The sequence below is a fragment of the Colossoma macropomum genome, unplaced genomic scaffold (genome assembly GCF_904425465.1).
Source record: "Colossoma macropomum unplaced genomic scaffold, Colossoma_macropomum, whole genome shotgun sequence".
Lineage (NCBI taxonomy): Eukaryota > Metazoa > Chordata > Actinopteri > Characiformes > Serrasalmidae > Colossoma > Colossoma macropomum.
In genome coordinates, this window is record NW_023494805.1 from 8,984,362 (window position 1) to 9,010,666 (window position 26,305).

Genomic DNA, 26,305 nt, shown 5'->3' on the forward strand with positions numbered 1-26,305 from the left:
ACGCTGCCGCCTTCTCTGGGCCCAAGCTCATTTAGAATGGACTGAAGGGAAGTGGAAAAGTGTCCTGTGCTCTGACAAATCAACATTTGAAATTATTTTTGGAAATCATGGACACTGTGTCCTCCAGGCAAAAGACCACTCAGCTTCAAAAGCCAGTTCAAAAGCCAGTATTCATGATGGTATAGGGGTTCATTAGTGCACATGGCATGGGTGACTTGCACATCTGTGAAGGCACCCTTAATGCTGAACGATATATACATATTTTGGCAACATATGCTGCCACCCAGACGACGTCTTTTTCAGGGAAGGCCTTGATTATTTCAGCAAGAGAATGTCAAACCACATTCTGCACGTATTACAACAACATGGCATTAAAAGAGTCTGGATGCTAAACTGGCCTGCCTGCAGTCCAGACCTGTCACCACTGAAAACATTTGGTGCATTATGAAATGAAAAATATGACAAAGGACTGTTGAGCAGCTGAAATCCTATGTTAACCAAGAATGGGAAAACATTTCACTTTCAAAACTACAGCAATTGGTCTCCTCAGTTCCCAAACACTTACAGAGTGTTGTTAAAAGAAGAGATGATGAAACACAGTGGTAAACATGCCCCCATCCCAACTTCTTTGGAACATGTTGTTGACATCAAATTCAAAATGTGTGTATTTTTCAAAAAACTATAAAATTTCTCAGTTCCAACATTTGATTTGTTGTCTTTGTAGTATTTTTCTTTAAAAATATGGTTTACATGATTTGCATATCATTGCATTCTATTTTTATTTACATTCTGCACAGCATCCCAACTGTTTTGGAAATGGGGTTGTACTATTAATGTGGTAACACTTTATAATAACTCTCCTTAACATACCATTAAGTAATGATTAATAGCTGCGAACAAATGATTAGTTCATGAGAATTTGAAAATTAACAAATGTTTACAAATGACAGTTCATGTAGTTACCAATGCATGTATTCATATTTACAAATATGTTAATAAATCATTCATCAGAATTTGAAAATGAACAAATGAAAATGAACAGCTCCCCGTGCACTGCATATAGGGCTGACCACTGCTCCAGGCAAATGTGCTCACTGCCCCCTAGTGTGTGTGTTCACTAATGTGTATGTGGTGTTTTACTGCACAGATGGGTTAAATGCGGAGGTGAAATTTCCCCGTTGTGGGACTAATAAGGGTCTCTTAATCTTAATCTAATCTAATCTAGTAACTTGTATGGCATAATTGAACAGACTGAGCTGGTCAACGTATGCCATTTGTGTGGTTTTATGATCCAAAAACAATCATAACTGATATTTGAATGATCATTTTCCAACCTCTATTTATCCCTTAGAACTAATACTGTATTTGTTGTATTTGTCTTTATAATTGCTATGTGTAAAAGATTTCTGTTTTGACTGCCTTTTATTGTGACTGACCCATTCAAAAAGCACTCTGGGCTAAAACTTTCCTCATAACTTCATTGTGAAATAATGGGGCTGAACAGCTGTAGGCGAACTAGAAGATTATATTGAGTAAGTTGGCATTTGTGACATCACTGAAATGTATATTGACTTTATGGAGTGGGAATTGAATAGTACTTTTTGAAGGTTTAACAGTGTTTGCATACTACAATAAATTCTTCTGTTTCAAAAAAAGTAAGGGAAATTAAGTTTCCTAGACCCTGCTCTCTGTTTTCTTCAATGTTGAGATCAGATTGTTGAGTTTGGAAATTTTGTGTATGAGACCTGCATCCAAACCCCCCATAACAGAAGACCCAGTCCAGCTAGAGATGTGACAGACTATTTATTCCTAAAGCTATTTTTCTTCTCTCCTACTTACTTGCAATTTAATGCAAGAACAACAGTTCCAGTACCATTGACACAATTTCAAATGTATATAGGTGTTATGAAGAAAGTTAGAGGAAAGTTGCTGATCCTCTTCCGAGGAAAGCCAACTGCAAAGAGGACTTTGAAATCAGTGAACTGGCTCCAAAAAAAGACTACTAAAAAAAAGTGAAATGTATGAAGCATCATCATAAAGTGAAACTGACACGTGCCAGCAAAGCAGATCATTTTTAATGGTTTGTTTTTCCTTCTATTAATTAATAATTTAGTGGATGACAACAATACCGTTTTTACTATACACACTGTTGTAGAATTGAAGGGACTCATGGATGACTACAATAGTGGTTTTTGTGTTTGACATCATATAGGACATGTAGGTGGAGCACACACAGAGGAAGACCCACACGAAAGTCTGTGAGATCTGGGTCATTGTTTGAGAGGTCCAAGGCCAGCCTGTTGTCTTGGATGACATTTATTTAAAGGTATTAAAAATGATCACCTAACCAATTGTATAACCGGGTAATCAGGTTAAAGCAATGGTTTACAGTAAAACGACCATGCCATGAACCATGAACAGCCATGGCTTTGTTCAATTCCATCAGCAGCACCTGATTTAATTTAATGAAGAATTGATCAGATAAACTAGTATTGGATGGCAACTGTAAAAAGTAAACTTTCCTGAGGAGAGGGCATGGTTAAGCTACCACATACAGAACAATCATAGTGGAGTGGTTATTTGTATTTATTCTAAAGTTTGATAGTCCAGAATAGGTTCATGTTTTATATGAATTAATTATACAATGTAAAAGAATATTTAGTTATAAATGGCAAAAAAGGCATATACTTGCCCTTTGGATGGAATTGCTGGAAGCACCCAGACTCTCTCCAAGATGGCCAGGAAAATAAGGAACATATGCATCAGCCCAATCGCATCATACAGTAGACGGAAGGGACAGATTGTTGGAAGTCACAGGGAGTTTGTAATGCTGTATGTAATCCATTGTATAATGCTTATTCTGTGCTTTTATGCATTTATTATGTGTTAGTAAAGTTAGATATGTTTTCGACTTTACAATAAGGGTCACAAAGAACATTAAATAATTATTAACAATGCTTAATTAATGCCTTTAAAGAGAATGAATTCAGCGTTTGTTATGTACAAAATTGAAAACTAATACATTAAAATTAATGTGGTAACATTACATCAACATTACATGGTGAGAACAGAAAAAGTAAGCCTCTACATGAAGACCATGGAGTCAGTCCACAGATCTCAGCCTTTACCAAGAAGTCTTCATTTGGTTAGAACAGGGCAAGAATACCTCAGGAGCAGTTTTGGCAACTGAAGAATTATACATCCGACAGTCAGCCATCTTTATCAAATATTTCAGTTCTTACCTTAATTAATATTTAAATACTTACTGAATGTTAACATGGGGCTTTAGTGAATGGCTACGTAATATTTTAATGCTAATGTTTGTTCTAATATTTTTTGATGGAAGATCGAATAACATTACTTAAAATGTTCATTGATGAAAGGTTATTGACAAAGAATGTATTTGATACTTTGACATATAAAAATATGATTTGTACAAAAAAATGGTTAAATAGTGATTAGTTCGGTAACACTTTCTATGAATGTCACCTTTGTAAGCATCTATAAACACATTCATAACATGTTATAATGCATTCATAAGGCATTATAAACATGGATATAAATATTTATAAAAATGCATTACATGTTATAGCCATGCTTATTATGCATTATGAATTGTTAACATAATACATTATAAGTACTGTTCATAACAAATTATAAGAGATCATAAGTCGTATTTGTCCGCTCGAAGTAAAGTGAAGCGTACTGTACTAAAGCCTCCTCCAGTTTTAAAAGTGAGGCTTCAAGTTGAAGTATTTACTGAAGGATTTACTGAAACACTAAAACATAAACAATAAAGCACATTACAGGCTTCAAATGTCAGATTTTAAACTAGTGCTGCCATCAGTGTTTTACCCAATGTGGGAAAGGTAATGTAAACCACCATTAGCTTGGTATTTGTTTTTACTTTGCAGTCTCCAAGCTGGGACTGACTTCTTTGGCACTGACATTATAACATGTTATCAACACTACTTATAATGCATTATATTAACAATTTATAATGTATAATAAACATGGCTATAAAGCGTAATCCAGTGTAATTCATTTTTATAAATATTTATAATCATGTTTATAATGCCATATGAAGGCATTATAACATGTTATAAATATGTTTATAGATGCTTACAAACATGACATTCATAGAAAGTGTTACCATTAGTTCTTACTGTGCCAATTCTTGAGTCACATTAATCAACACATTAATAAGCTACTTAATAATATCTGAATTAATGTGTTAGTTATCATTAGTATCATTAGTTAATGGTTAATTGAGACATTATTTGAGCATTTTTGTAATGATTAGAAAACCAATTAATAATATCTAAAATAATGCTCATTCTCATTTCTGTCACTGGTTAATGATTAATTAAGACATTACTTAATCATTTAGTAATGATTATAAAACACATAATTGTATGCTATTTATCATTAATAACATTAGATAATGTTTAATTAGGACATTTTTAATCACTTAGTAATGATTATAAAATACTAAAAGAGTATGCAATTTTTCATTAATAAGATTTATTCATATTTAATTAGGACATTACTTAACCATTTAGTAATGATTATAAACTATTAATAAAATCTGAGTATGCTATTTATCATTAATAACATTAGTTAATGATTAATTAAGACATTACTTAATCATTTAGTAATGCTTATTGCTGTCTTAAGTACCATTAATTAATACACCCTTATTGTAAAATGTCACCGATATATCTATGGAAGATTTTCTTATTAAATAAATTGGCATTGGAATGTTGACTGCATAAATGAAAGGGAACACAGCCTTATGTCAGGGTCAAGGGAGCTGGCTTCAAACCATCCAGGAAGGGTCATTTTGGGACCGGCTGCAGGCTCACGCACTGGGGGTCTCGCTTATAACATTCATGTATTATGTTTTCAACTATCAGATCATTGATAAGATATTCAACATCACCAAAGGCAAAGGAGAGAACCTGTCTTGTACAGGTCAGAACCAGAGTGGTGCTTCTAGCATGTGGGTCTTTTGACCCAATCACAAACATGCACCTGTGTAGGTCTGAGCTGGCTCTGGATCACCTGGAGGACCCTGGCACATGTAAGTTACATTAACAAATACTTATTTTATCATTTTATATATTTAAATGGCCTATATATTCTCCTAAAACAGTTCCAGACAGTTTCTAGATAGAGAAACAGCTTTGCTGTCTTTTTCATTGTATTAATCTAAGTTGTGTGTCGATCCTTGAGTGTCTTTGGATTTACATGTTTACCTCTTTTATACACTTGTGATTTGATGGCAGAGAGAAGCTGTGAAATGTATGTGATTGTGAATGTTTGTGAATGTATCTGGCGCTCTCTGCTGTTGAGTAGATTTACTGCAGTACTCTGTGCTTTTCCTCTTAAATAATCAGTGACAGATTTCATCACATTGGAATATTACGTTAGTCTGAAAATGTGTGGCATTTCTTAGCGAAGGCAGGTTTTTAGGGTCTGAAAGGAGAATTGATGTGAAGTGGTTCATTGTAGAAAAACGTACAGACTCTGATTTTCTTTACAATGGTGGTGATAGCAACCATGATTTGCAATATCAACAAAGCAAATAACTATGTTATAAATATGTGTGCAGAATGTGGTTTGGCCCTGTCTGTCTGAAATTAGCAAGGAAAAAGATGTTGATGCCCTGAAAAAGATCTCGACTGGATGGCAGCATATGTTGCTCCAAAACCTGTATATATCATTCAGCAGTAATGGTGCCTTCAGAACTGTGCAAGTCACCAATGCCACGTGCACTAATGCACCCCATACCATCACGGATGCTGGCTTTTGAATTGTGCGCTGATAACAAACCGGATGGTCTCTCTGTTCTTCAGCCTGGAGGATGCAGCATCCATAATTTTGATTTGTCAGACCACAGGACATTTTGCACTTTGCCTCAGTCCATCTTAAATGAGCTCAGGCCCAGAGAAAGCGGCAGCGTTTCTGGATCCTGTTTATATATGGTGTCTTCTGTGCATGGTAGAGTTTTAACTTGCATTTGTGGATGCAGCAAAATACTGTTCACAGACAGTGGTTTTCGGAAGTGTTCCTGAGCCCATGCAGTGATTTCCACTGTTTTTTTTTGTTTTTTTCTAATGCAGTGCTGCCTGAGGGCCCAAAGATTACAGCCAGCTGATGTTGGTCTTCAGCCTTGTCCCTTGCATACAGAAAGATTTTCTGAATTTTTTAATGATATTATGTACAATAGATGTTGAAATCCCCAACCTGTTGCCAGTTAACCTAATTAGTTGTGAGATGTTCCACCAGGTTTTTTTTTAGCATTAAACAATTTTACCAGTCCTTTGTTGCCCTATCAAAGTGGGAATATATTTTTTCAAAAAACAATAAAATTTCACAGTTTCAAACTTTGATATGTTGTCTTCATACTGTTATCAATTGCATATATGGTTTAATGATTTGCACATCATTGCATTCTGTTTTTATTTACACTTTGCACAGCATGCCCATTTTTGGAAAAGGGGTGGTACCAACAACAACAACAACAACAATATTAATGGAATTAAGTATTAAAATGCAATTAAAAAGTTAAAATAAAAAAGAATTAAAAATAGCCTTATAATAATAATAATAATAATAATAATAATAATAGGCAACGCTTCTTGTAGAAGAAAACATTGAAGAACTGTTACATATTCCTGTGCATTTATAGGCTCCATCTGCATATATGTTACAACTTTGGCAAGATGGCACTGCGAGTGGCAGCCTCAGCACAGTGCTCTCTAGTACTTTCTTTGTCTTTGTTTTCTGTGTGTCTGGTTACTCAAACCCGATTAGTTACACCAGAGATGAACTGCTTAACATAAGACAGTTCACTCTAGATAGTTTTTCATCAGTTCTCCTGACCCCAGGAAGTTTTATGGAGATCCTTGTTGGGACTGCCTCTCCTCAATGGGACGAACAAGAACTTGGCATGCTCATTGCCCTCTTTGCCTGTTTTACTGAGACCTGGCTCAGTGAATCCATCCCCAACAGTGGATTACATCTGCTGGGCTTTCATCAACACCGAGCAGATAGTGTAATGGAACTGTCAGGGAAAGCGAAAGGTTGCGGAATATGCTTCTACATTAATCAAGGTTGGTGCAAAGATGTCATAGTGTTGAATAAATACTGCAGCTCAAACTTAGAGACACTGTTCATAAACTGCAAGCCATTTTATTCACCATGTGGGTTTTCCTCATTCATTCTGGTCGGAGTTTATATCCCAGCCCAAGCCAACAAGAATGACACGCTGCAAATTCTGGCTGACCAAATAACCGGCCTGGAACAAATATTTACAGATATATAGTCCCTAAGGGATTTTAACAGAGCAAAGTTAAACCACTAAGTACCAAAATATAGGCATCATGTTAATCGTCCCACCAGGGATAATTAACACACTGGACCACTGCTACACTATTCTTAAAGACGCATATCTCTCTGTTCGCTGGGCAGATTTAGGGCACTCTGATCACTACTTGGTTCATCTTATTCCATCTTATTATTTTATTGCAAAGCAAGGACTGCAAGATTGTTTCAAATGTACCAATGACCCTGCATCAGTGTTGCGAGGCCTTGCAGATATTACAAACTACAGAAGCCCACCTCCCCCTGTCGAAGCAAATAAAGAGCTGGCTGATGACCTGAATGACTTCCATTAAAGGTTTGAGGGAGACAAATTCACACCCCTCAGTCAGTCCAGCTCAACTTCAGCCACCAAATACCTCTGGCAACCCTTCTCCCCTCCCAGGTCCAGACAGTGTTGCCCCCTCCTGTCTGAAAGCTTGTGCTAACCTGTTGGCTCAAGTCTTCACACAGATGTTCAACAGATCCTTGGAGCTGAAGTCCCCTCCTGCTTCAAATGCTCCACCATCGTCTCAGTCCCCAAGAATCCCTCCATCACAGGATAAATGACTACAGGCCTGTCATGAAGTCCTTTGAACGACTGATGTTGGCCCACCTGAAGGATGCCACACCTGCTGAACCCCCTGCAGTTTGCCTACTTGGCAAACAGGTCAGTGGATGATGCAGTCAACATGGGACTGCACTACATCCTGCAACACCTTGAATGCCCAGAGACATAAGCAAGGTTCCTGTTTGTGGATTTCACCCAGGCGTTCAAAACTACTCATCCCAAAAATCCTCTCCTCCAAACTCTCCCAGCTCACTGCATCCCAAGCCATCTGTCAGTGGATCACCAGCTTCCTCACAGACAGGAAACAGCAGGTGCGGCCGGGGGAAGTCACTTCTGCTATACAGAGACTCAGCACTGGTGCCCATCGAGGATGTGTACTCTCTCTGCTGCTCTTCTCTCTCTACACCAACAACTGCACCTCCAAGGACCCATCTGTTAAACTCAAGTTTGCAGATGACACCACATCGGTTTAATCCAGGATGGCGACGAGTCTGCATATCGGCAGGAGGTTGAACAGCTGGTGTTCTGGTGCAGTCAGAACAACTTAGAGCTGAACACACTCAAGACTGTGGAGATGAATGTGGATTTTAGGACACATCCTTCAGCACTGCTCACCCTCACCATATCCAACAGCCTTGTGTTAACCATGGAGACCTTCAAGTTTCTGGGAACTACCATTTCCTAAGACCTGAAGTGGGAGACGAACGTCGACTCCATTCTCAAAAAAGGCCCAGCAGGGGATGTAGTTTCTGCAGCAGATGAGGAAGCTGGGTCTGTAACAAGAGCTGTTGAGCCAGTTCTACACTGCAGTCATTGAATCTATCCTGTGCACATCCATCACATTCTGGTTTGGAGCAGCCACAAAACATGACAGGAACAGAGTGGAATGAAGAGTAAAGTCAGCTGAAAAAATCAGTGGTGCTTCCCTGCCCACCCTCCAGGACTTGTACTCTTCAAGAACCATGAAATGGGCAGGGAAAATTATTGCAGATTCCTCGCACCCTGGACGCAGCCTTTTGGCAGGCGCTACAGAACCACATATACTAAGACCGCCAGACACAAAGCAGTCATCACTCTCATAAATAGCTGACCAGTAATATCATCTGTTGGGTCATAGCTACTCTTGTTTTTCTTTCCTCCAGATAGTTATTAAACCCTGCTTCAGACCACTGTGCACCACAATTTTACTCCCATACATGATGTAGATTACTGTTGTTTCCACTACCACAGATAATTAAGTGTTTTGCTTGCTCCTACATACTCTGTATGTTGCTGGTATATTCTTATATTGTCTGTATGTTACTTGTCCATATACAATCTGTATATTGCTTGTATACTTGTGTATATGGTGTATATTGTGTATATTATATATAGTATATTGTGTGTAAATTATTTGTACATTGTTTTGTATATTTCATTTACTACTAGAGAGACACCAATGGCTGGAACCAAATTCCTTGTGTCATTGTCAAAATACTTGGCCAATAAATCTGATTTTGGTTCTGATTCTGATGAGCTCAAGCCCAGAGAAGTCAGCAGCGTTTCTGGACGTCATTTACTCATTGCTTCCAATGTGCACACTACAGACTTAACTCGAAATTTTCAATACAGCAACATACAGTGTTTAGTGACAATGGTTTGTGAAAATATTCCTGGGCTTATGTGGAGATTTCCATCACACAAACATGCTGATTCTTAATGTAGTGCCATTTGAGAAGTCGAAGGTCATGAACGTTGATTGTGGTTTTTGGCCTTTTCCTTTACACAAATCTTTTGATTATATTATGAACTTTTGAGTTTAAAATACCTAAAAGTTTTGCAATCCCTGCTTGAGGAACATTATTTTTAAAACCTTTGGATTTTTATTAATGCATTTTTGGCCATGTGGTGAGCCTTGACTCATCTTCATTTAGAAATGACTAGACCTTTCTTAAATGCTCCTTTTATATCCAAGCATGATTGCATCAACTGTGTAAGATTTTAAATTGCCCTGTCTAATTTTCTTTCAGCTTTTTGTTTTTTTTTTGTGCTTTTTACCTACTGTCCCAATGTTTTTGGAATTGGGTTTGTAAATATAGCTGATTGCTATCTCATTTAATGCAATGAGTTTAAATAAATTGTAACATAATTGTTTATTTTTTATTTTATGTTTTGTTTTTTTTTACTGTGAGACCACAATTTGAAATATTTTGGTAGAATGCATATATAGCAACTTCCCGGTAACAGACAAGGATGTGTATGTGCCAATTCTAGGTACTCTCAAATCCATTTTAAAAAACAAGGAAATAAGAAATAAGCTTCTTGCAGGGTAAACTGAGTGACAAACTGAGTGAATCGAGTTCCTTGTCGCAGTCCATCTAACAAGTCAAATTTGGGGTCACAGAGTGGACATGTTCCAACTACTTTATGCAATTACTCAAATTTTAAATCACCTACACACAAATCATTTAGTGTTGTCATTACAAGCTATAATAGAGGGTGACTATGCGGTTGAAGTAAATATAAAAAGTATGAAATTACAGTAATTTTTGGCAGCAATTAACAGTTTATTCACAGTACTCATCAGCCCAGGATAATCACATGGGTTTTGTGGGCGCATGCTCAGGGCCCAGAGCCACTATGGGCCCCTATGGGAAATTATGCCAGAATCTAAACAGCTATTTCGACTCACTGTTAGGAAATTTCCTAGCAGAACAGCCAAAAAAAACTCATTTTAACCCTAGAGCCAATCATAAATTTGACGCTGTCTACAGCATTCCACGTCCGATTCATGTTCTCCTCCCATCAATGCTTAGCAACCCTTTCACTATCCTCCTTTACCTCAGTCAAGCTTTCAGGGTGTTTGGGTGCTGGCCAAAAGGAGCTACAGGGACAGAGTGGAATCTAACTATCTTGGCTCTGATCTCAGACATATGTGGAGTGGACTGCGCCCTGACTACAAAGAAGGTGTGATCTGTGATAGGGGCTCTTCCTCCTCATTTGCAGAACTCCTAGCCATTCCTCTGTCTGAGGTGGTGAGATCCTTCAGGGCAGTTAACCACGTAAGGCACGCAGTTAACCTGTTCCCGATGGCGTCCACAGTCATGTACTTAAAGCATGTGCCAACCAGCTGGCTGAGGTTTTCACTGACATCTTTACCCTCTCCTTAAGACTGTCAGTGATTCCCACGCGCTTTAAGGAAACCACGATTGTCCCAGTCCCCAAGAAATCGTCTGTCACCTGCCTGAATGGCTACCGCCCTGTTGCACTGACATCAACAGTTAAGTGCTTCGAGTGGCTGGTCAAAGCTCACATCTGCTCAACACTTCTAGCCACATGGACCCTCACCAATTTGAATACCACTCCAACAGATCCACAGATGATGCCATTGCACTAACAATACACACTGCTCTCACACACCTGGACAGAAAAAACACATTCGGGAGAATGCTGTTCATAGATTACAGCTCAGCATTCAACACAATCATCCCTGCCAAACTCATTCCTAAGCTCACAGACTTGGGTTTGAACTCTAATCTCTGCAAATGGACACTGGACTTCCTGACGAGCAGACCCCAGGTGGTGAAAGTTGGGGACAGCTTCTCTTCCACACTGACTCTGAGCACAGGGGCTCCCCAGGGATGTGGACTCAGTGCTATCATGACAGCAATCTCTGTCTCAACATCAGCAAAACAAAGGAGATGATCGTGGACTACAGGAAGCTGCAGAGGGGTGGTCACTCTCCCCTATTCATCAATGGAGCCGAAGTGGAGAGAGTCAGCAGTGTGAAGTTTCTCAGTGTACATCTCACTGATGACCTCACCTCGTCCCTCCACACCAACACTATTGTGAGATCTGCCTGTCAGCGTCTCTTCTTCTTGCGCAGGCTCAGGAAGTTTGGTCTGCCTCCTCAGATCCTCACTATCTTCTACAGATGCACCATAGAGAGCATTCTCACAGGCTGCATCACTGTGTGGTACAGCAGCTGCACTGCCTGCGACCATAAGGCCCTTACAGGAGTGGTGAGGATGGCAGAAGCCATCATAGGCAACAAAGTACCAGTCTTACAGGACGTCTACCAGTCCCACTGCCTCAGGAAAATCAAAAAGATCCGGTCAGACAGCATCACCCAGCACATGGCCCGTTCACCACCCTGCCATCGGGCAGGAGATTCCGCAGCATTCAGGCTAGAACACCCGGTTAATGAACAGTTTCTACCCACAGGCTGTCAGGCTTCTGAACAAGCTGTGAAGCTGTGGGTCCTTCCCCAACTACCATTTCACTCAGTCACTTTGTCAGCATTATTATTATGTCGTATCACTGCTATGGACAATAACACTTTAACACTAAGTCACTTTAAATAACCATAACACTGAGTCACTTAAGTCACTTTAAAATGTATATATTCTTCATAGATTATCCCTTGTTTAATATAAATCTATTTGTACATAGCAGAGAGGGTTTTTTTCTCCTTACATAGGTCCCTCATGTCTCTATATTTTGTGTATATTTTGTGTATATTTAATAAATTTCAGTTTTAGTAATTTCTCGTATTTTTATTTGTACTTTGTTTTACTTTCTGTAGAGTGATTACCTGAGCCTCGCCACAAGCATTTCAATGCATCAATGTCCTGACATGTTGTGCAAATGACAAATAAACCTGAAACTTGAACTTGAAACTTGATCAATGTGTCACTGTCTACAGCATTCCATGTCCGATTCATTTTCTCCTCCAATCACTGCTTAGCAACTGTTTCACTATCCTCCATTACCTGAGTCAAGCTTTCCGGGTGTTTTTATACAATGAGCTAGTGTTCCTGTGAATGCGCTTTGAATTTGAATATGAAGTGCAGTTTTCAAATGAGTGACCCAGTATGTTCTTCTGTAGCCACTTCAAAGGCGTTTCCTATTACTTTCCTGCAAAGGGTCCAGATATTTCTAAAAAAAAATAGAGTATTGTTTTGATCTATGACAATCCTTTTTCAGCATTAAACACAGAGACAAAAAGACAGAAATATTATGATGAAAGATGAGAGAACATGTCTTGAGATGTGAATGGATGATAGAATTACAGGTATATAAAGCCACTTCCCTGTAAAAGACAAGGATGTGTATGTGACCATTCTAGGTAGATGTTAAAGATGGCTCATATTTCCAAAATCTTTCCCTATTCTCACAAGAGAGGCATGCTCTACATCTGTTATTTTAAATCTTCCCCCTAAATATAACTGTGCTAATGAACGTACATCTTGTTATTTTCTACACTAACAATCTGAAAAAATATGTTTTTGATGTGTTAAATATTATTTATTTACTTTTATTACCCTTGTTCCTTCTCTTGAACCTTCTTCTTGTTCCCTTGCCTTTTACGTTAATCTCGTTTGCATTTTGTATGTCTCTCTTGGGTGATATGTGGGGACTGTGGAGAGTAGTCCCTTTGTCATATAATGACCTCCAATGGTTAGCCTATTTTACATCTGGTTATCTATAGCTCCCCAATCTAGCAATGCCATTTGTTGTAGGGATATCTCAGAGACATCCTGGCTCCTAGACGGGGGAGACTGTAAATTCCTGGGTGGGCCTCAACACCTCTATTTTAATTACAAAGGTAGAGGCAGTTGCCCATCAAGTAAGGGGGTTTCTGGGTCGTTTAGACAAAGGGTCAACAAGAAGGTGTGGTTTACATGGTTGACTACTTAAGTCCATCGTTTTGTAAGCTTAGTTAGACTTGCTTGGTACAAAAACACACGCTTTAAACTTCTTTTTCCTTGACAAGTCTCCAATCCTGTTCTTCAAGAAACCAACATTTTTGCCAGCAGAGGTCAACAGATGAAATACTGAAACCTCTTATTGATGATTTAAAAATTTGACTGCAGACTGCAGGTCACTTAGCAATGAAGTCTCGCCTAGCTAGTAGCGAACAAAAAGGCACAGATTTAAGACGAACATTTGGAGATGAATGGACTTCTTCGCATTTATAAGCAGCGCAGTTGGTTTCCTGGTACGTTAAATCTGCAACGAGAGACTGTCAAACACTAGAAGTCGCAAAGATGAAGTCGCTACTCTTTCTAATTCTCCCGTTCCACCTTAAACGGTGTCGCATTTACATTCGGTGTCTCAGGCAGAATGTTGTGGCTCCCAAGGTGGTTTGATTTTTGTTGAAAGGACAAAATGTCTCTTCTTATCATTTGTGTTGTGACTCCTGACCTGACCTGGCTTTTAATGCAGAGCGAGCCGGTCGGATTTCTCGCTCATTCAGTAGTGTTTTTGTTATGTGCCGCCACAGACTGTCCGGGCGCTGCACTTCCCCACTTCCAAGTTCCCCTTTTTGCGTTCCATCAACATTATGCTAGAAATTAAATATTTAGAAAATCGTTTTTTGACATTTGTGAATCGATTCAGAATCGTTCACGTCCGCATCGCAATGCATCTAAGAATTTTTTTTCCCGCACCCCTAATATATATATACATGTATATGTATATATATATATATATATATATATATGTGTATATATACAATTTTAAAGTGCTGAAATTAACTCTGACAGAGTTATTTGAAGTTTGCTGATTTTGCTGCATGTTGTGGTTTTCGGCCTTTTCTCTGGTTTTCTACGATTTCCCTGAATTTTATGCACTGTAGAGGTTGAAATATGTGCAATCACTGGCTGAGGAACATTATTTTAAAACCACTGGATTTTTTGCTGGTGCATATTTGACAAAGTGACCTTGATCCATCCTCACTCATAAAGGCCTTTCCTAAATTCTCTTTTTATGTGCATACATGATTACATCACCTGTTTCTTGCATTTCTTGCAATCACTGGCTGAGGAATATTATTTTTAAACTATTGGATTTCTGTTGATTTTTTTTGCCAAAGTGGCCAGTCTTGACTCATCTTCATTACCTTTGCCTACCGAGGTTACTAAAGCTTGTAGTTCACTTCAGTTTTGTTTTTTTCATTTTCTTAGAATGGTAGACATACAGGTACACAGCAAACTGTAGGATGTATGTTTTCTCAACAATGGTAAAAATCTGTAAAATTACAGTGAACTAATTTCTTAAAAATACCACATTTTACTGCAATTGAAGTTTCAGTTGTTCCATTGTAAGAAAATGGAAAAAACAAAACTGAAATGCAATGAACTGGACATTTTTCATCTCATTCGTCACAGTCCCTGATGTTTAATGGGGCACTGTTCCTCAGTTTCATTTTTATCAGTAGCATGCTTTACTGGTGCATTCTCCTATTAAACTGCCATGGTTGAGAGTCAGTGGAATACAAATATTAGGAACTCATATTCAGAATACACACTACAGTATTTGTATTTAGTCCACTTAAAATTTTTAAAAGCAGTGCTCAAAATATTGTTAATTTTTACAATTTTATTATAATACTTTCTCACTGGATTAATGTGCAGGAAAGGGCTCATTAGACGGACTCTAAAGAGGAATTAAAAAAATGATTTCTTGCAAAGACTGATGTACATCCTATCAACAAATGCAAGTTCTACAGAAGTCATAGGTCAACATTAGGGGTGCGGGAAAAAATCAATTCTTAGATGCATCGTGATGCAGACGTGAACGATTCTGAATCAATTCACAAATGTCAAAAATCGATTTACTAAATATTTCATTTCTAACGTAATGTGGGCGGAACGCAAAGGGCGGAACAGTCTGTGGCAGCACATAACAAAAACACTACTGGATGAGTGAGAAATCTGACCGGCAACCTCTGAATTAAAAGCCAGGTTAGGTCAGGAGTCACAACACAAATGAGACATTTTGACCTTTCAACAAAAATCAAACCAGATTGGGAGCCACAACTTTTAATGTCCAGCATGTCTCAGTATGTGTTAATGTCCTAGTATAGGCTAAACAATATAAACGAAAACACTGACTTACTTTGCTCTGCTTTAAGCTTTAGCTTTAGCCGCTTTCCTCCAACTCTGCCAGAAAAAGTTTCCTCAAAAGTTGAATAGTTTCTTGTAAAATGTCTTTCAGTTTTCGGTAGTTTTACGAGGCTGAAGTCGCTTCTCATTCTCCAGCTTCTTGCTGAACTTTCCGGTTTCACCTTAAATTCTGACTGAGACGCCGAATGTAATTGCGGCACCATTTAAGGTGGAACAGGAAAATTAGAAAGAGTAGCGACTTCATCTTCGCAACTTTTTAGTGTTTGACAGTCTCTAGTTGCAGATTTAACGTACCAGGAAACCAACTGTGCTGCTTATAAATGTATATATATATACATATACTCAGACATAGAATTGGATGGCAGCTGTCGTGGGAGTTACTTAGACAAGAGTGAGAATCTCATCCTTCAATGAATCATAATCTGTGGCTTCCTGGGCCTGCTTATTGTAATAGGCTTGCTGAGCATCAGCCATGAGAATCATTCTACCAGCATTCAGCCCCTGCCATACAGTCAAATAGTTTCAAATAAGCCTCCGCATCATGAGTAGTAGTCAGCTTTGTTGAGTCCCTTTGCAGCCTGCCTCTAGACCTTGGCATGATGTGTCTGAACCAGGTCTTCCACAAGCAATGCAACGTATGACAAAGTATGTAAATGAACAAAAACAAAGGTGTCTCAATAGTTGTTTCCCCCTGCTGAATAAAATAGCATATGCATGGGCTTTGGTTGATACAATTTCCAATGTTCCATTCATCCTGCAATATCATATCATCAGGCCATAACTTATTCCTGGCAGCTGTGCAGTCATCATCCTACCAATTCAAACATTTCCACACTATGGTTATACAAAACAATAGCAAGACTTTGTACACTTCAACCGGGATACTAGATTTACATGAAAACAACCAGCACTGCATCACCCTTTAAGCATTGGTCCACTCACCAGAGGCAGGGCTGTAAAGAAGACCACCTTTGTCAAAAGTCAGTAAAACTCTCATCCTTTGCACTAAATCTTACTTAGTAAATAGTGTCAAGTATGTCAGAAAACAGGGATGGATGGACCAGTGGGATGGGGTGGGCAAGGGAGTTGTTTTTTTGATTTCCTGCAGTTCTGTAATGTTGTGATAAAATGCTGCTTGATTAACAGGAAACAAATAAAAAAAATTATCACAAAAAAAGAGTCAATAACACAGATTAATAACTGATCCCATTGATTTATCATTCTACTCAGGCTTTAGCAGAGCTCAGTAACACTGAGATTAATAACTGATCATCACATTGATTTATCAGTCTACTCAGCCTTTAGCAGAGCTCAGTAACACAGATTAATAACTGATCATCACATTGATTTATCAGTCTACTCAGGCTTTAGCAGAGCTCAGTAACACTGAGATTAATAACTGATCATCACATTGATTTATCAGTCTACTCAGGCTTTAGCAGAGCTCAGTAACACTGAGATTAATAACTGATCATCACATTGATTTATCAGTCTACTCAGGCTTTAGCAGAGCTCAGTAACACTGAGATTAATAACTGATCATCACATTGATTTATCAGTCTACTCAGGCTTTAACAGAGTTCAGTAATGTTAATAACTGTTCATCACATTGATTTATCAGTCTACTCAGGCTTTAACAGAGCTCAGTAACACTGAGATTAATAACTGATCATCACATTGATTTATCAGTCTACTCAGGCTTTAGCAGAGCTCAGTAACACTGAGATTAATAACTGATCATCACACTGATTTATCAGTCTACTCAGGCTTTAGCAGAGCTCAGTAACACTGAGATTAATAACTGATCATCACACTGATTTATCAGTCTACTCAGGCTTTAGCAGAGCTCAGTAATGTTAATAACTGATCATCACATTGGTTTATATTCAGGCTTTAGTAGAAGCTTCATGTTTGTTAAAAATTCCTGGAAACCCAGAGCATTCCCATTATAGTAGATGTTTAACAAACACTTAAACAACACAAAGCCATCAATGGAACAAATTATGTGACTCTTTTGATTTAGTAACTATAAGCACCTTAATAGGCAATGATTCAACCTCTCTTTCTGTAGCTGCTGATCAGCCCTGTGAAATGGAATGAATTACTCAGGCCCATTTCTTCATTCATAAAGCACTGTTACAGCACCTTACTCAGAGAATCTTATGAGGAAATGATTTTTAAAAATGGTTGTTTAGAATGCTTCCTTTTTAATTAAGACAAGCTTGGCGATCACATATAAAATGTTACAGTAGATCAGAACCTTTCTCTTCAAAAAAGTGTCACGAGAGTGCATGTTTATCAGAGAATTAAATATCAGGTTGAAACACAAGAAGGAAAATGTGCACCATGAAGGAAACAAAATGTTTGCAAAGAATGATCACGTTTCAATCAATTTTTCCTCCAACAATAAGAGCTGGGTGGGATCTGGAGTTTGTGAGGGTGTGGGGCTGTAGTATAAAACTACAGCACTTTCCCCACAGCAGTACATCTAATCTCCAAATCACAAGACCTACATCAAGAACTATCTGCAGGTATGAAAACGTTTATTCTACTTTACTTTTATTGTTATTTAAAGATTATATTTGCATTTACTTACATCAGATTTTTCTTTTAGAACCTGAAGAAGAGCCATTATGGTCCACATGACTGAAATGTCATTGCTTTTTGTTCTCTTCATGGCTTCGTCAGCTTTTGGTAAGAGTTTCATCCCTCTTACCATCACTGTAACACTGACACTGCTGATTGAAATACCAAATATAATTTAAAAAAATACTATTCACTTACAGCTTACTGTGTAAAATATACTGTACAGTGTACTCTGTAGAACAGATCACTTTAAATGATTTTTCTTCTTGATTTAGGTCAGGTGAATAAACCTGGATCAGGTAGTGACAGCAATTCAGCTCTTTTATTATAACCTCTTATTCTTCGTTAGTAGTTTCATTAAATGTAAAGAGATTCCCAGGTTAACTGTATGAATCAAAGAAAATCAAAGTAAACTGAAATTATCATCATTATCATAATCATTTGTTGATGATTACAGTAATGTCCTAAAATTCATTCATTCTCTTAAATAGGACAAACCAATGAGACACAAAATCGGGTAGCTACAAAGCAGTTTGATTCACAGTGTCCATGCAGTTGGGTGGGCTTAAATGGACGCTGCTTCATCTACTTTTCCCAATCTTTGGACTGGGCCTCTGCTGAGGTAAAGTTTGATCTCTTACGTTGAACCTGAATAAAGGCTTTAAGGAGGCATTCAGACTTTTTTAAACTCTCTGAAGTGTGCTTCTATTCATTGTTGTCTATAAAGCAATGCACACCATGCATTGTGTATTAAGCTGTGCATTTCTATTGAAAAATATCAGGTTTTCAACTGGATGGCACAAAAAGTGCCACACGTCATCACAGCTGATAAGTCAATACAGTTATAAGCAAAGGTTTGAACACCCCTGGTCAAATGACGAGTTTTTCTTGATTTCCACACTTAAATATTGTTTTGCTAATTTTAGTATACAATTACTTTTTATTTACTGAGTTTAACATGTTGGGAAAATAAGAACATGCAGCATGGGATGTGCATATTTTATACTTCATTGTTTTTATTTCGACTTGTTAAATTAAGCAAATAAACAGTAAATATGCATTAAAATATTCAGAAATGTGTTCTACGGGAGTAACTTAGGAGGTACCTTAACTGTTGGGGAAGGTGCCTGTCAGGCCTCGTACATTGGGTGTAGTGCTACACAGGCGGCCAGCCCAGGCAGCCCCGTAGCTACAGTGTAACATAACTCTACTGGCTGTCCCAGGAAGCCTCATACCTCAGAAATAGTCCTTAGCAGCAGAGAAAGGTTCCTCCCAGCCTGCGAGGCCTCACTGCAGGAGTGTAGCATCATAAAATCAGGTGTGCTTCAGCTTGTTTCAAATGAACACCTGCAGTAACACTGGACCCCAACCCCCACTCCCTGGTCTACACTCTGATGTAATGTGATTGTGCCATTGTTGTCCAGTGAGCTGGAACTTTAGATTTGACCTCACATACACCAAGTGCATGTTTAACATAACCCTACAGTCTATGGCACAGAGCTGATAGGAAGCCAAGGGTTTCAGTGTTTGGTTTACATTCTGTTGGATGTTATAATGTGTTATGGGTATCCAGCAATTCAGTGATTTTGCTCTCTTTTTTCTTTCTTTGTCTTTCTAGACTCATTGTATGAATATGGGTGCTCACTTGATCTCATTACACAGTGATAATGAATATCAGCTGATGAAGTCTCTCATTCTTCCTGGCAGTCCTACATGGCTTGGTCTCAACAACTGTATGAAGGTATATAAAGTCTGGAGACAAAAAATAACTGCAACTCTGACTGTAACATTAGTGACTGAAGATACAGTAACGTCAGTTACACAGGTCATTCACAGGTGGTTGTAATGTAAATGTTTGACAACACAACCAATGTTACCAACATATTAATAGTTGTGTAACAGTGCTAAAATGAGGTAAAATTAAAAAAAAACGAAACAAAAAAACAAGGCCTATTTCTGACCCAATACGTATGTATTTATCTTAACAGAGGGACAGCTACTTCTGGTCTGATGGGAGCAAATATGACTACAGCAAGTGGAATAAAGATGAACCCAATAATTTGCCTGGAGAGTGCTGTGTGCACGTGACCTCGATTGGTAATTTCCTGTTACTCCAGTCTGTGTTTATGACTAACTTTTCTAATCTCGGAAAATCTTTTCATAATTCTTAATTTCTCAATTCTTCTTTCTGTTTGATTACAGGTCAGATGGACTGGAATGATATTCCATGTAGTAGGGTTTATCCCTTCGTCTGCAGCAAGAAGATGGCATGAAACTCTGAAAGCCAAGAAAAACATTTTTAAAATGTCAAATACTGTTGATATACAGTTTACATTGATACAAACACACTCATATGATCATAAATAAAGCATTAAAAAACATTAAAAATAAAGTTATGTTTTATTTCAGATATGACATTTCATAGTACATTGCTTAATTTCAAAATCTATTCTAAATATTAAAATACATTAAAGTACTTTTTTCTTGCAAAATTCTTCCCACAATATTTCTCTATAATTCAGTGGTTGTAATGCAAACAATGTCATTCAGAGTGGTCTGATGTGAAATGGTTCACTGTAGAGAAACTTACTGACTGATTTCTTTACAGTGGTGCTGATAGAACCACATAAATATAGCCAGTTTATATGCAGTGCTGATTAAGATTAAATAGTGGTAAATATAAAAAACATGTTGCATTTGAATTAAAATACATTTTGGGCCAAAATCTCAGTAATGTCATAAAACAATCTCCAGGCATCAGGTAGCCTGTTAACTTACATTTCATCTAAAGATTTTCTGTGAGGGAGATTTTATAGACATTAAACTCTTCAGATGTCTGTTTCCTATCAACATCACTATGAACAATTCTGACTCTGTTTCTGAGTTCTCTTTGAATACTCTTTGAACACACCCACATACCACTCACTATAATCAGAATCAAAAGAAAAAACAATGTTACAAATTATTCTTCCAATTCTTCCACATGTTGCATGCAATGACACATTTCCATCAGAGTGGTCTCCAAATCCCCAAATCTTACATCTGCAGCTTTAACCATTTAATTCTTCAGAAATGTTGAATAATTTGTGGATTTTTAAACATTCAATACATCAATATATATTCAAATGTTGTATATTTCTTTTCTATATGAGAAATATACCTGCGTATAGGTAAGTAAATTCTCAAATGGAAAATTTGAAATAATATAGTTTCATTTAAAACTATACATCGGCTGACCACTTCAGAGTGTAAAGTCTGTTTAAAGTGACTTTGGAGTGATGATAATTATTATTAATGTTGTTGAACTGCGGCTTGTGGAGACCAAGATCTGGGTTCCATTTGGTCTTTGTGACTCTTCTGGCATTTTTCAACATTGAATCAAAGAAAAAAAAATAACCATTCAAAAACCCATCTATCTCAGGAACAATGTTTCCAAGGTTTCTTTGCTGACAATACCTTACATAAGTGTCAGGGTTGAGTTTTAGCATAATATTAGCAAATACGCAAAATCTGCGTAACTAACATAATCCATGCTAATTGCATGAGGATATTGAAGACATTGTAATAATTATAACGAATATATATATATATATATATATATATATATATATATATATATATATATATATATATATATATATCAATGATTGATTTACTTTTAGTCTTTAATTTTAATTTTTAAAACAGGGTTAAAATTCAATGTCAATATTAAAATATCATTGAAAATAAAGAGCATAAAATACTTTCCTTCTTCCCATGAGCTTCATGCACCCAGACTCTTTTACTACAATTATGTATTATGTTACTGACCTGCTGCCAATTAACCTAATTAGTTGTGAGAGGTGTCAACAGTTGTTTTTTCAGTATTACACAACTTTGCCAGTCTTTTGTTGCCCCGTCCCAAATCTTTGCTGGCATCAAATTCAAAATGGTAATATATTTTTCAAATATCAAGAAAATATCTCAGCATTTGATATGTTGTCTTTGTACTATTATCAATTAAATGTAGAGTTTAATTGCTTTGCACATCATTGTGTTCTGTTTTTATGTACATTTTGCACAGCATCCCACTGTTTTTGGAAACAGGGTTATAACAATAACAACAACAGCATTAATAGAAGCAACAATTAAAATGCAATTAGAAAGTTAAAGTTAAAAATAAGATTAAAAATAGCTTTATAATAATAGGCAATGCTTCTTGTAGAAGAAAAATAGAATAGCTATTAGCTATTCCAGTGCATTTATAGGCTCCATCTGCAAATACATATTAACATTAACAAACATGTTATAGAAATAAAATGAAACACTATTAAGAGTTTGTAATACGCGACCCAACACTTTTGAACAGCGTGCATTAGTGGCTCTGTGGGATAGACGTGTATGATGCCCCACTTTGGTAGATAAATACACCAACCTGGGTTCATAACCTGAGCCGTGATGTCTTCTTTTTGTGTAAGGATAAACGAGTGAAGAGGGAAAAGGCAGCTACAGAGAGGTGGTCTAGCTCACTAGCTTTTGGTTAGGCTGGATTAGCTTTAGCTCACCAAATTGACTCTGACACAGTGTGTGGGCGGGGCAAGAGATGTCAGCCTGATTGGTTAAGAAATGCTTACAGAGGCGTTATCCAAGATTAGGACCACCAAATTTACATTGAGAGGAGAGAAATATGGTTAAATACAGTAAGTATTTATTAGACTTTGGGAAGGTTATTCTTAAGACATGTACATGTATATTTTGAGCCCAGAGGAACAAGATTAACTTAATCAGAAAATAAACTCAGATTAAGGGTCCCTGGGGCATTAAGTGTACTTAATTTATCATTTTTATTATTTTATTTTATTTCCATGTTTATTTTCAGCTAAAACATGACTAAATCAGGTGGTAGTGTTACATTGGTTTTATTTCATTATCCTCTCTCTCTGCTTGTTTTCTTTTTCTCTCTCTTCTTGGTTTTCACTGATAACTCATAAAAGCATATACTATATATATATATTAAGATTAAAGTAATAAAGTCCCTGCATAAAACTGTATTTTACAGTTACACAAGTTCAGGCACAGGGCTTTACAGGCACAATGGCATACTTCCTGATTAATTATCACTATTAAATATAATTTAAAACATGGTATGAGATGTTTGAAGATCTTTATTTTCACTCATAATACAGAATTTGAAATGCTGATCAAGTGTGTTACATAATAGTACTAATAATGTAACAACCATGTAATATTATAGTTATAGTAACAGTAACATAACAGTGCCAACACATAACTGCATTTTATAGCAACATAAATTCAAGCACAATTTGCTCTGCATATCTACTGATTGATAGCTTTTATGTCAGTTTTCTTATATTTTTGGCATTTGGCAATCGTTCTTATCCAGAGCGACTTACAATTTGATCATTTTTTACACAGGTAGGCGAAGGTAGTGTTAGGAGTCTTGCCAAAGGACTCTAATTGGTATAGTGTAGGGTGCTTCCCCAGGCAGAGATTGAACCCCATTCTACAGCATGAAAGGCAGATGTGTTACCCACTACACTATACCAACCACAACTCCTGGGCCATTTATTAATGACAAAGAAAAACAGGCATCAACTTTTCACTTTCATAAAGTCTTGTGGAATCTGTTTTATATTATTCTACTTTATGTTCTGACATGTGAGGGAATTCTTTGGTTTTGAAGGTAATATGTACAAGAACTGCTGGCCTTTACAATGCATGGTTGAAGCACAGCAAATAAAGCATTTAAAAAAACAAATATTCAGACATATTTCTAAGGATTAGATCATGATCTATTTAAACCCAAGGCATTAATTGAGATAGTAATAAGCTAAATATATACACACTCATCATTTATAGGGCACATTCTATTAGGAGAAGTCTGTCCCAAACCCTAATCCCTTAATTTACACTTGTGGAAATAATACTTACATTTTCACACATACATGTGTTTTTTAAGCTCTTTTTGATTGAAGTTGAGAAATTTAGATTTAAATGTAAGTTTAATTCATAAAAAAAAGCTTTTGAGAAAAAAATGCTGTCCCACATTTTCATGTCAATATCAAAACACAAAGCATTTTAGTCTATGGGCGGAGCCTTATTTTAGCCACACCCCTGCATTTTAGAGCTGGTAGTCAGACTGCATACCTGAAAAGTCTGAAAATCAGGGTGTAATATTAAGAATTGTCACTTCTGAAACACATATTTTCTGCAATTAAGTAAAGTGTGTTTGTTAGTCATGCACTGGCCAGTGTTTTTGAGTTCTGCTCACTTTTATTTATTTATTTTTTTGTTTGTTTGTTTTGTCCAAACCATTTTTACCAGCACTTTTTTTCTTTGTGTTTACATGGACAGCTGCACTAACGACCCAAGTCTTTAGTTTGTTACATTAAATTAAACTATCACTGTGAGACTCTTTGTTTGTTTGGCTTTAGGTCCTGTTGTGCTGTTTGCTGTGAAGAAAAATAAAAGATTAACCATTATTTACACCCAGAAACAAAAGCAAGTGTGAGTGTAATCTGTAGCGTCCATAAACCTGCGTGACACACGATAACACATATGGGAGTCATAATCCAGCACAACACCGGCAAAGTCCAATTTAGCTTGAACTTGAGCCCATCAGCAGCTGATCTGGTGAGCACTGACATCCTACATGAAATAGAAGTCCAATATGGGAGACCCCTCATTATTTCTTTTTTTTTGCAGAAAGAGCAAATCTATGCATGTCAAATGTACAAATACCTATACAAAACCTAATACGCCAGAAAAAATAAGCCTGATTTCTGGGATTTCTGAGTTTCTGTCACCACACTTGAGCTCTGCACATTTATTTCCAATTAAAGTGACTGTCTTTGCCAAGCAACCATAAACCACTGAATACGGAGAATGTTCGGTTGCTCATATTACGGTCATTTCATGATTTTTATATAACAGTGAACATATGATAACATAGCAAATGCAATTTAATGCAAAACATTTCACTTTGTAAGTACTTTTAGTCACCAAATTACCACCGCGAGTCTTATTTAGCACCAATCCAGCGGTGCTCTCTTCTCATGTTGGGGCTGAATCTCAAATGGCTCCCTACACCCTACATAGTGCACTACGTAGGAATTTAAATACTGGATCCTGCAGCCCAACAGTGCAAAATATAGCTAAAAAATAGTCATTTGGGATTCAGACACATGGATATTTAATAAATAACGTACTACTTGGCTGTAGAGGCTAGAAATTCTAAAACTTTCATAGCACCCTATTTAGATAATATAGAGCCGTTTGGGATTCAGCCTGGTTTTGACGCTACTTCTGACTGAAACATGAACATTTAAAGCATGTAATTCATTCAAATGACATTTTCAGACTTTTACACTGCTGTTTTACAGTGAATCATATTGTAAGTACTTTGATTCAAGCCTGTTATTTTTTTTTTATTATTGTGTGTGTTGTGGCACAATAATATACAATTCAGTTGTTGTGAGGCGTCATAGGTGTGCGCATATTGTGGATTTTACAATGGCTTCAAATGCGGCTCAGCCAATCAGATTTTAGCACCGGAACTATCCGTTTTATAAAACATGTTCTCTGTCAATCTGAGGAATATTTCACCATGCAAAGAGCCCTCTAAGTGATTTTATACAGAACTCATGGTTCTAAATAGAATAATTGTCTTTACTAAAGAACCCTTGAAGAACCATTTTTTAAGTCTGTAATGAACTGGAAACACATGCTACTGTAAAGTATGTGGATCCAGTTTCATTAGTAGTTACCTAAGTTAAGACAATTAAGAAAATTTGTCTTTGTTTTGTGTCTTATGTGTATATTTTATGGGTTTAATTTTGTTGTTTTTTTTTGTTTTTTTTTAGTGAAGCGTTTCCCTGTCTGTTTCTGTTTTTGC

General features: G+C 37.1%; 1 protein-coding gene across 1 annotated transcript; it reads left to right on the plus strand.

Moving 5' to 3' along the window:
• The first annotated feature begins 18,306 nt into the window (after positions 1–18,306).
• Positions 18,307–20,792, plus strand: LOC118826715 (type-2 ice-structuring protein-like). The gene is made up of 7 exons (XM_036597764.1): positions 18,307–18,356; positions 18,440–18,519; positions 18,687–18,710; positions 18,903–19,033; positions 20,030–20,152; positions 20,400–20,508; positions 20,614–20,792. The coding sequence occupies exons 2-7, from the start codon at positions 18,459–18,461 to the stop codon at positions 20,682–20,684; spliced, it is 519 nt and encodes a 172-aa protein (XP_036453657.1). The 5' UTR covers positions 18,307–18,356; positions 18,440–18,458; the 3' UTR covers positions 20,685–20,792.
• Positions 20,793–26,305: the final 5,513 nt, after the last annotated feature.